Genomic DNA, 11,115 nt, shown 5'->3' on the forward strand with positions numbered 1-11,115 from the left:
GGTTTGCCCCTGAAGCTGCCTGGGGCCTACATGGTGTGGCACCCCAGGGCACCGGTGCCCCGGGGTGGCCTGAACACAGGGGTAGTTCATAGCACCCTGGGGGTGCCTCCCGGGGTGTCCCGGGCCCCGCTGCGTGTGCCCCTCTGCCGGGGGTGCCGAGTTCCAGCTGAACCCAGTGGTGACGGGACAGTGGCCCGGCAGAAGCAGAAAGCTCAGTGCGGGCGTGGGTAGGGGACAGTGGCGGGCACCCCTCGGCTGGCCGGGGTCGCCGGGCCCGCCATGTGCCCCGCTGCGGACATGCTAGGCGGCTGTGGGAGCCCAGAGCCCGCGGGCCGCCCGCTGACCCTCGCTCTCTGGCCCCGCAGGATGGTCCACCTCCATGGAGACTCCCCGCAGCCTCCACATCGCTGGGCACCCCCAGCCTCCACTTGGCGGCCCCAGCCCCGACCCCAGGGCTGCTGAGCTGACCCCGCTCTGAGCCTGGCCCAGCTGGCAGCACGGAGCCCCCACCTCCGCCAAGATCCCAGCGCGACCCTGGACCCTCCAGTCTGCACAGCGGTGTGGTCTCCGGCTCCAAGGGGCCGTGTGAGCCTCCATCCGAGAGGACAGCTGGCCGTTGCCTCCGCCCACTCCCCTTTTCTACGGTCAACGTGTTTGCTGATGGTACACGATGAAGGACGGCAGCTTTCTGCCCGGGGCGCCGAGCTCTGGGGCGCCCCCCACACGCCCCGGGAGGCTGGTTGCCCACGAGAAGCCTGGATGGGCCTCCACAGCCCCCAAGCCCGTGGGGCCTGTTGGCACCAGTGAACGCAACAAAGTGGAGAATTCAGTGGTGGACCAAGTGCAGCCTCGACAGGAAACGATGCAGGACTCTGGGAGGGCAGGAAGCGGGGTCCGAGTCTCAGCCAATGAAGGAAGCAGTGCCTGTCCCCCACTGTGCGTGTGGCCTCCCCCTCCCCACTGGCCTGGGGGGCACCTCCCTCAGCTCGGCCGGCTGGGCATCCATTCCTCCCGCAGGCCCGGCCACTGGCAGTGGTTCTGTCCGGGCCCTTCTCTGAGCCTGGCACCTTCTCAGAGGCAGCCTCGCCCACCTTACCAGATCCTCCAGGCGGGGTTCCACTTGCCGGTGACACTGCTGTCCCCGGGGGGTGTGATGGGCCTCTGGGCCCCTCTGCCCTCTTTGCCATGTAGACGTGACTTATCATCCCTCCTTGATTCCTTCATTTTGGGGTTCCTGTGGTGGCACCTGCCTGGGGGTTGTGGGTCCCATCTGAGGTGACCTCATCTTTTAAAGATACATTTTCTGGGCAGCAGAAAGGCCGAGGGGGCGCTTGGCCTTGGTGCCCTGGACCAGCAGCCCGTGCAGGGTCTTGAGCCTGGCGGGTGGGTCTCAGCACCCAGGAGCTAGCCCTCGGCCAGCGAGAGAGGGCCCGGCTCCCTGCGGAGCTGCCCCAGGGAGCACGGTCCCGGGGCAGCTGGCAGCCCCGCCCCGGGGCACTCAGGGTGGACGCCATTTCTCTCCGGTCAAGCCTGTGAGCAGAGGCCACGGCCAGGGCAGCCTGCCCCAGCCCCTTGGCTCCCTGCGTGCCCTCCCCTCTCAGCCACCATGTGCTTCTGGGTGCACACGTGGCGATGCACACACACGCACACCTGCACACACAGGCGGGGAGGCCGTGTCCCGCTGCTCACTCCTCTCGCGGTCAGCACCCCAACATCTCACCATCTGTGTTGGTGTCAGTGATTCTGCAGGACAGGGTGCAGACTGGCCTGTCTTGGACTCACATGTGCTATCATTTGACGTACTCTGGCTAGTTTTTGTTCGTTTTTACTGTATATTTATAGTAATAAAACCACGCAGCAGTATCCTGTCCACTCCCTCCGTACCCAGCTCTGCCAGGCTCGGGTTCCCTCCTGGGAGGCCGGGTGGTGTGGGAGCCTGCTCATGGCTGCAGCCCCGGTTCCCTTGTGTCTAAGATGCCAGCAACTTCCAGCTTCCAGGAGGCTGTGAAGACAGCTGCTGTTCCTCTTCCAGCCGTCACCGTGCTGACTGTGGGCCTGGAACAAAGAGGGGAGGGACCCTCGGACCTCGGCCCTGCCTCCTGAGAGGCTGGTGAAGCCCCAGGCCCCCAGGTGTGCCAGTGACATCACCATACCCATCGCCAGTTCATTCCGCTACTGTGAACCAAGTGCCTGCTGTGCCAGCAGAGGGCGAAACGGGCAAGGCCCCCCAGGAGCCTGCCTTCTGTCAGCGAGACGCCACACAAGTCATCCAAGTCTTTCCCAGGTCTGGGGACCGTTAGGAAGCGAGTTGGCAGGTCATGAGACGGAGCGGGTCTAACCGTGATTGGGGAGGGCTTCACCGAGGAGACGTTCCAGCTGAGCCCTGAAGGCTGCCCCCCGGCGGATGGCCCAGCAGGGACACAGGCCTGGAAAGTGGGCCTGGCGTGTCTGCTTTGAGTGGCCAAAGCATCAGAGTTGGGGGTGTGGGGTGCAGTTTCAGTCTAGGAGCGATCAGAGGCTTCTTGGCAAGGGAGCAGGTTTCTCCAGCCGTCCTGTGGGGAGCAAATTAAGAGGGGCAGGTTTGGCTGCCAGGATGCTGGCACCCAACCGGAACCCCCTGCCTGGCCTTGGCTCCCCTGACTAGCAAGCCTCCCAGTAGGGGAAGGCTGGGCCATGGCATACCCACCACCAGAACCACCTGTCAGGTGGGCCCTGGCTCCTCTGCACACGGTTCCGAGTGGCTCCCCTGGGCCCTCTGAGTCCGGCAGCCTGTCCCTGCTCCAGGCAAGGCTGCCACCCTCGGCTGTGCCTGGTCAGGTGTGATCGCAGTGTGGGAGGATGCTCAGTGTAACATGGGTTCCTGCGTGGGCTGCACTGATGCCCCTGCACACTGACCCCGGATGAACCCGCCTCCTTTGTTAACATGTGTGCAGCCTGGAGGCAGCGTCCTCTCTGAATTGGCCCCTCCCCTTGATGAGCTCTCCCTTCGAACCCGGTAAGCAGCCCCAGCCAGGCCCTGACCCTGGCAGAGGGCCTCGGTGGGGGAGAGCCTCTCTGTTGCTGTTCAGTCGCTAAGTCACGTCTGCTCTGTGCGGCCCCATGGACTGCAGTGCGCCAGGCCTCGAAGCCTCCCTGTTGGGTCCCCACCCCCGACATCTCCCGACGGAAGCCCACTGTGGACCCAATGCAAGTGAATTTCTGGTGGGTCCTGCCAACCCTCGCCTGCCCTCTGGCCCTCTCCTGCTCAGCCCTGCCCAGGGCAGCCTTCGCTGTGCCCAGGGCTTGCCCTCACTGCAGAGCTCTACTGAGCCTGTGCCACGGTGCGCCTGTTCTGAGTGCAGGCTGGGATGCAAATCGGTGTCCACCATGGGGGAAAAATGAAGCTGGGCCAGCTGGTGGAGTGCGTGGCCCCACAAACTCCAGGGGAGCCCCACTGATGCTGCTGAGCCCTAGCGACCTCCTCTTCAGTACTGACACCGGGTAAGCAACTCGGGCCCGCTTCCGCAGGTTTTCTGTCATGGACACTGGGTGGGAGATGGTGGGAGTCTAGGGTGGGACCCTGGCTCTCACTGACTGCCGGGTGCCCTCAGACAAACCCCCTTCATTGGAGCCCCAGGTCCCCCCTTAGATGGGGGAGACCCTGTTTCCTCGAACAGTACTTGGCATTGTGGTGTCTGACGTGGAAGGTACTTGGTGTGCTGGGCTTGTTGCAGGAAAAGGGGGACCCCTTCCAGGGCCCAAAAGTGGGCTCTTGTGTAACACTCGGAAATGAATTGTCCGAGGAGACACTCCTGCTGACAAAGCAAGAGACTTTACTGGGAAGGGGCGCCTGGGCGGAGAGCAGGAGGGTAAGGGAAGCCAGGAGAACTGCTCTGCCACGTGGCTCGCAGTCTCGGGTTTTATGGTGATGGGATTAGTTTCTGGGTTGTCTTTGGCCAATTGTTCTGACTCAGGGTCCTTGCTGGTGGCGCACATGTTGTTCAGCCAAGACGGATGCCTAAATTACCATCAGTTCAGTTCAGTTCAGTCGCTCAGTCGTGTCCGACTCTTTGTGACCCCATGAATCGCAGCACGCCAGGCCTCCCTGTTCATCACCAACTCCCAGAGTTCACTCAGACTCAAATCCATCGAGTCAGTGATGCCATCCAGCCATCTCATCCTCTGTCGTCCCCTTCTCCTGCCCCCAATCCCTCCCAGCATCAGAGTCTTTTCCAATGAGTCAGCTCTTTGCATGAGGTGGCCAAAGTACTGGAGTTTCAGTTTCAGCATCATTCCCTCCAAAGAAATCCCAGGGCTGATCTCCTTCAGAATGGACCGGTTGGATCTCCTTGCAGTCCAAGGGACTCTCAAGAGTCTTCTCCAACACCACAGTTCAAAAGAATCAATTCTTTGGTGCTCAGCCTTCTTCAGAGTCCAACTCTCACATCCATACATGACCACTGGAAAAACCATAGCCTTGACTAGACGGACCTTTGTTGGCAAAGTAGTCTCTGCTTTTGAATATGCTATCTAGGTTGGTCATAACTTTTCCTTCCAAGGAGTAAGCGTCTTTTAATTTCATGGCTGCAGTCACCATCTGCCGTGATTCTGGGGCCCAAAAAAATAAAGTCTGCCACTGTTTCCCCATCTATTTCCCATGAAGTGATGGCACCAGATGCCACGATCTTCGTTTTCTGAACGTTGAGCTTTAAGCCAGCTTTTTCACTCTCCACTTTGACTTTCATCAAGAGGCTTTTTGGTTCCTCTTCACTTTCTGCCATAAGGAGGGTGACAATATACAGCCTTGATGTATTCCTTTTCCTATTTGGACCCAGTCTGTTGTTCCATGTCCAGTTCTAACTATTGCTTCCTGACCTGCATACAAATTTCTCAAGAGGCAGGTCAGGTGGTCTGGTATTCCCATCTCCTTCAGAATTTTCCACAGTTTATTGTGATCCACACAGTCAAAGGCTTTGGCATAATCAATAAAGCAGAAATAGGTGTTTTTCTGGAACTCTCTGCTTTTTCTGTGATCCAGCGGATGTTGGCAATTTGATCTCTGGTTCCTCTGCTTTTTCTAAAACCAGCTTGAACATCAGGAAGTTCACAGTTCACGTATTGCTGAAGCCTGGCTTCGAGAATTTTGAGCATTACTTTACTAGCATGTGAGATGAGTGCAATTGTGCGGTAGTTTGAGCATTCTTTGGCATTGCCTCTCTTTGGGATTGGAATGAAAACTGACCTTTTCCAGTCCTGTGGCCACTGCTGAGTTTTCCAAATGTGCTGGCATATTGAGTGCAGCACTTTCACAGCATCATCTTTCAGATTTGAAATAGCTCAACTGGAATTCCTTCACCTCCACTAGCTTTGTTTGTAGTGATACTTTCTAAGGCCCACTTGACTTCACATTCCAGGATGTCTGGCTGTAGGTGAGTGATCACACCATCGTGATTATCTTGGTCGTGAAGATCTTTTTTGTACAGTTCTGTGTATTCTTGCCACCTCTTCTTAATATCTTCTGCTTCTGTTAGGTCCATACCATTTCTGTCCTTTATTAAGCCCTTCTTTGCATGAAATGTTCCCTTGGTATCTCTAATTTTCTTGAAAAGATCTCTAGTCTTTCCCATTCTGTTGTTTTCCTCTATTTCTTTCCAAATTGATCGCTGAGGAAGGCTTTCTAATCTCTCCTTGCTATTCTTTGGAACTCTGCATTCAGATGCTTATATCTTTCCTTTTCTCCTTTGCTTTTCGCTTCTCTTCTTTTCACAGCTATTTGTAAGGCCTCCCCAGACAGCCATTTTGCTTTTTTTGCATTTCTTTTCCATGGGGATGGTCTTGATCCCTGTCTCCTGTACAATGTCATGAACCTCATTCCATAGTTCATCAGGCACTCTATCTATCAGATCTAGTCCCTTAAATCTATTTCTCACTTCCACTGTATAATCATAAGGGATTTGATTTAGGTCATACCTGAATGGTCTAGTGGTTTTCCCTACTTTCTTCAATTTAAGTCTGAATTTGGCAATAAGGAGTTCATGATCTGATCCACAGTCAGCTCCCGGTCTTGTTTTTGCTGACTGTATAGAGCTTCTCCATCTTTGGCTGCAAAGAACATAATCAATCTGATTTCAGTGTTGACCATCTGGTGATGTCCATGGGTGTTTGCTATGACCAGTGCATTTTCTTGGCAAAACTCTATTAGTCTTTGCCCTGCTTCATTCCGTATTCCAAGGCCAAATTTGCCTGTTACTCCAGGTGTTTCTTGACTTCCTACTTTTGCATTCCAGTCCCCTATAATGAAAAGGACATCTTTCTTGGGTGTTAGTTCTAAAAGGTCTTGTAGCCTGGTGTTATCTACATAAATCCATCCCATAATTGCAGATTTTTTTTCCTTCACTGAAACTTTGCTTGTTGCTCTAATTGAACAACAATAAACTCAATATTTATGTAAAGCAACAGAATGGGAAAGACCAGAGATCTTTTCAAGAAAATTAGAGATACCAAGGGAATGTTTCATGCAAAGATGGGCTCAATAAAGGACAGAAATGGTATGGACCTAACAGAAGCAGAAGATATTAAGAAGAGGTGGCAAGAATACACAGAACTGTACAAAAAAGATCTTCACGACCAAGATAATCACGATGGTGTGATCACTCACCTAGAGCCAGACATCCTAGAATGTGAAGTCCAGTGGGCCTTAGAAAGTATCACTACGAACAAAGCTAGTGGAGGTGATGGAATTCCAGTTGAGCTATTTCAAATCCTGAAAGATGATGCTGTGAAAGTGCCGCACTCAATATGCCAGCACATTTGGAAAACTCAGCAGTGGCCACAGGACTGGAAAAGGTCAGTTTTCATTCCAATCCCAAAGAGAGGCAATGCCAAAGAATGCTCAAACTACCGCACAATTGCACTCATCTCACACGCTAGTAACGTAGTGCTCAAAATTCTCCAAGCCAGGCTTCAGCAATATGTGAACCATGAACTTCCTGATGTTCAAGCTGGTTTTAGAAAAGGCAGAGGAACCAGAGATCAAATTGCCAACATCTGCTGGATCACGGAAAAAGCAAGAGAGTTCCAGAAAAAACATCTATTTCTGCTTTATTGACTATGCCAAAGCCTTTGACTGTGTGGATCACAATAAACTGTGGAAAATTCTGAAGGAGATGGGAATACCAGACCACCTGATCTGCCTCTTGAGAAATTTGTATGCAGGTCAGGAAGTAACAGTTAGAACTGGACATGGAACAACAGACTGGTTCCAAATAGGAAAAGGAGTACGTCAAGGCTGTATATTGTCACCCTGCTTATTTAATTTATATGCAGAGTACATCATGAGAAATGCTGGACTGGAAGAAGCACAAGCTGGAATCAAGATTGCCGGGAGAAATAGCAATAACCTCAGATATGCAGATGACACCACCCTATGGCAGAAAGTGAAGAGGAACTAAAAAGCCTCTTGATGAAAGTGAAAGTGGAGAGTGAAAAAGTTGGCTTAAAGCTCAACATTCAGAAAACAAAGATCATGGCATCCGATCCCATCACTTCATGGGAAATAGATGGGGAAACAGTGGAAACAGTGGCAGATTTTATTTTTAGGGGCTCCAAAATCACTGCAGATGGTGATTGCAGCCATGAAATTAAAAGATGCTTACTCCTTGGAAGGAAAGTTATGACCAACCTAGATAGCATATTCAAAAGCAGAGACATTACTTTGCCAACAAAGGTTTGTCTAGTCAAGGCTATGGTTTTTCAAGTGGCCATGTATGGATGTGAGAGTTGGACTGTGAGGAAGGCAGAGCGCCGAAGAATTGATGCTTTTGAACTGTGGTGTTGGAGAAGACTCTCGAGAGTCCCTTGGACTGCAAGGAGATCCAACCAGTCCATTCTGAAGGAGATCAGCCCTGGGATTTCTTTGGAAGGAATGATGGTAAAGCTGAAACTCCAGTACTTTGGCCACTTCATGCAAAGAGTTGACTCATTGGAAAAGACTCTGATGCTGGGAGGGATTGGGGGAAGGAGGAGAAGGGGACGACGGAGGATGAGATGGCTGGATGGTGTCACTGACTCGATGGACGTGAGTCTGGGTGAACTCCGGGAGTTGGTGATGGACAGGGAGGCCTGGCGTGCTGCGATTCATGGGGTCACAAAGAGTCGGACACGACTGAGCGACTGAACTGAACTGAACATAAACTCATGGCCAGGGTCACAGCAGGCATCATTAATTGGCCAGGTGAGGGGATCCTATCTAGTGATTATCAATAGTGACCTGGATCTGACTATAATTTTTCTTTTCTTTTAAAGTCAACCAGTCTTTTCTCAGGGTCAACCAGTTAGCACCTTGGAGTAGAGAAATTCACCAGGGTAACCCAGAACTAGACACAGGTAATTGGCCACAAACCCAACAACTGGATTGTTTCTAAAACTAGCATGGGATCAGGCCTATGATAGAAAAGCATTTGATTTATATGCAAAGGTCCGAGAAGTCAAGAAAACATTTTAAATGATCATACTAGTCAGGTCCAGCATCTTGGGCAAGCTGTCTTATCTCTGATGTCATCTTCTCGTCCTGGGTATTGCAGTTTCTCCTCTGTTTGAGCATCATTTTAAGGTGACATCAAGTCAGCTGTCCTCTCTATAGACCAGTCCACTGTAGGGGCCTTTGAAAGTGGGAATTAGTCTGAGTCAATTTCCCTTCAATTTCACTGTGCATGAGCTAGTTAAGAGTACCTGATAAAAAGGTCCTTCCATCCAGGTTAGAGACAGTTCCTTAAACTATGTCCTTCTTCAGTCCTGGTTGCAGCTCATGAGACATCTGATCTTTATGCAAAGACAGATTACTGAGGTAAGTTTCAGAAACAAACTTAGGGTGTTCTTTAGGAATTCAATTAAATTTTACATTAATATCACATTACAGCAAAGAACTATCCAGGAAATGAGTCTTACTAGATACAGACCTCCATTAACAAACAGATTTAACATTTATCAAAACATCTTTTTCTCCCTAAAGTTACCCTCATTTTTATCAAATATAACCAAATTAAGGCTAGTTTGTTTGCAAAATAGTTATGCTCTCAAAAATTTGGCCTAACCTGGTTTACATAACCAATTGATCGTAGACTTTTTACTTTGCTGTTAAAGTCTCAGACTAAACTTTTAAAATAAAACCTTTCAGGACTGGGAAAGTCATGCCAAAAGCTTATTATAGATTTCACCTAACAAAAGTAGGTGAATTCTTCCGTTTTCAATGTCTTAAAAATTCCTTGAGATTTCTGTACCTGTTAGTGAGATAACTTCCGTAACTCATCTGATAAAATTACTAGAAAGCAAGAGTGTCCAATCTCTGGAGGAGTCGGATAGAAAATATAATTGTTATTTGTTTGTAACATCTGATTTTACCAAATTCTTGTCATAATTAGTTTGAAGGGAAGGTTTTCCCTACTCCCCCAAAACACAGATTCAAACCTGTGATTTTTTCAGATAGAAACCATAAAAGTTAAATGCATATTCGCTGGTTCATTCAGTCCTTTTGTTAACTTTTGTGAAGTCATCAGGCTTCTCATTAGAATTCTAGGACGTATCAGCATGTTAGGAACTCCATATAATGTCTAGGATATCTATATTAGTAAAATTTACCATACATTATAACCTGCGAGGATTTATCACTCATTTGATAATATTTCCCATGTAATTTAACTAACCAAATAAACAATTCGTTTAATACCTCTATATGGGATGTTTCAGGGGTGCTCTGAAGTACCACAAAATTAACTAGAGATCAAAAGAACTTCAACAGAATTTGATTTAGGAAGTTTTGTCAAAAAAATCAATCAAAAGGGTTTAGAACATTTGGTCAGATTCAGTCAATGCTGATGGGTATATCATTTAGCTTGCTGAGATGTCACAATAGGTGTATATACCAAGGCTCAAGAGCTAGTGAAAGTCGACTCCGTCATACTGGACCTAGTTGGCTCTAACCAGTTTTCCTATGGCTGTGTCATTCCTAACAAAATCCATTTATCCAACTAATTATGATCCAATTTTAGAAAATCCTGATCATGTATAACTCTTTTCAGTATTTTCATACCTTCTACTGAAGACACATCTTAGTTTCCCTAAAGTATTTTCCACAATGAGGTACATTTCTTGTTGACAAATTTGTATCAGAATAGTCTTCTTTGACCTCTAAACCTATAGTAAGCTCCAGTACTTTGGCCACCTGATGTGAAGAACTGACTCACTGGAAAAGACCCTGATGCCAGGAAAGATTGAAGGCAGGAGGAGAAGGGGACAACAGAGGATGAAGCGATTGAATGGTGTCACCGACTCAATGGACATGAGTTTGAGCAAGCTCCAGGAGTTGGTGATGGACAAGGAAGCCTGGCATGCTGCAGTCCATGAGGCTGCAAAGATTCGGACATGACTGAGCAACTAAACTAACTGAAACCTAGGTACAACAGAAATATTATACATATTGATGGATGTCTATGTTACCAGGTATTAATTTAATACTGAATATTTCCCACTTCATGAGAACCTGGAATTCATTCAGTTTATTTTAGAATTAGCTGATTTGTAAGCTGCTTACTTTTATTTAAGTCAATTAAATAGAGCTCATTTACAAATTAATCTCAAAAATGTTATCCAGAAACAAAGACATGCCAAGACATACACATATTCAGACAGATACAAGGCAAGATCTAGGTTCATTTTCTAAACTTAGTCATGAATTATACATTAAGATATAAAATTCACTAATTTATAAATAACAGTTGGAATGTATAAATTTTAAAAAGACTTCTTCCCATTTTTCCTCAGTCTCAGGAGTTAGAGATGGTCTAGATAAGTGTTCCTGAGAACCCTGGTCTCAAGACACAGGGAAAGAAAATCAAGTTCTAACAAAATGGCAGCAGGTCTAAACCAAATGGTAGCCACACAAAGCAAAATGGGCATCACAAATCAGAACACAGAACATAAAACACACACGTAGACCTGGAAGTTCTCATAAAACACTCCCTTAAATACAAGATTACAGTTTCTAAGAAAACCTCCTATAGAGACACAGAACTTCAGATCCAAGTACTAACAGAGTAAATGAAACTACCTCAGGTCTTCAAAGATTTCAAAGGGAGGAAA

At 48.8% G+C, this 11,115-nt stretch overlaps 1 protein-coding gene across 7 annotated transcripts in view; it reads left to right on the forward strand.

Annotated features, from left to right (window-relative positions):
* Window positions 1-1,863, forward strand: part of MGRN1 (mahogunin ring finger 1) — a 36,679-nt gene extending 34,816 nt beyond the window's left edge. For 4 of the 7 annotated variants that reach the window (NM_001076942.2, XM_005224547.5, XM_005224548.5 and 1 more), the window contains one exon: window positions 366-1,863. In NM_001076942.2, the coding sequence (NP_001070410.2) occupies window positions 366-478 (113 nt within the window). In that variant the 3' untranslated portion in view covers window positions 479-1,863. The remainder of the gene's footprint in view (window positions 1-365) is intronic. The other 3 variants (XM_005224549.5, XM_024985038.2, XM_005224553.5) reach the window with 1 other exon arrangement.
* Window positions 1,864-11,115: the final 9,252 nt, after the last annotated feature.

Source organism: Bos taurus, chromosome 25 (assembly GCF_002263795.3).
Source record: "Bos taurus isolate L1 Dominette 01449 registration number 42190680 breed Hereford chromosome 25, ARS-UCD2.0, whole genome shotgun sequence".
In the NCBI taxonomy this organism is placed as follows: Eukaryota; Metazoa; Chordata; class Mammalia; order Artiodactyla; family Bovidae; genus Bos; species Bos taurus.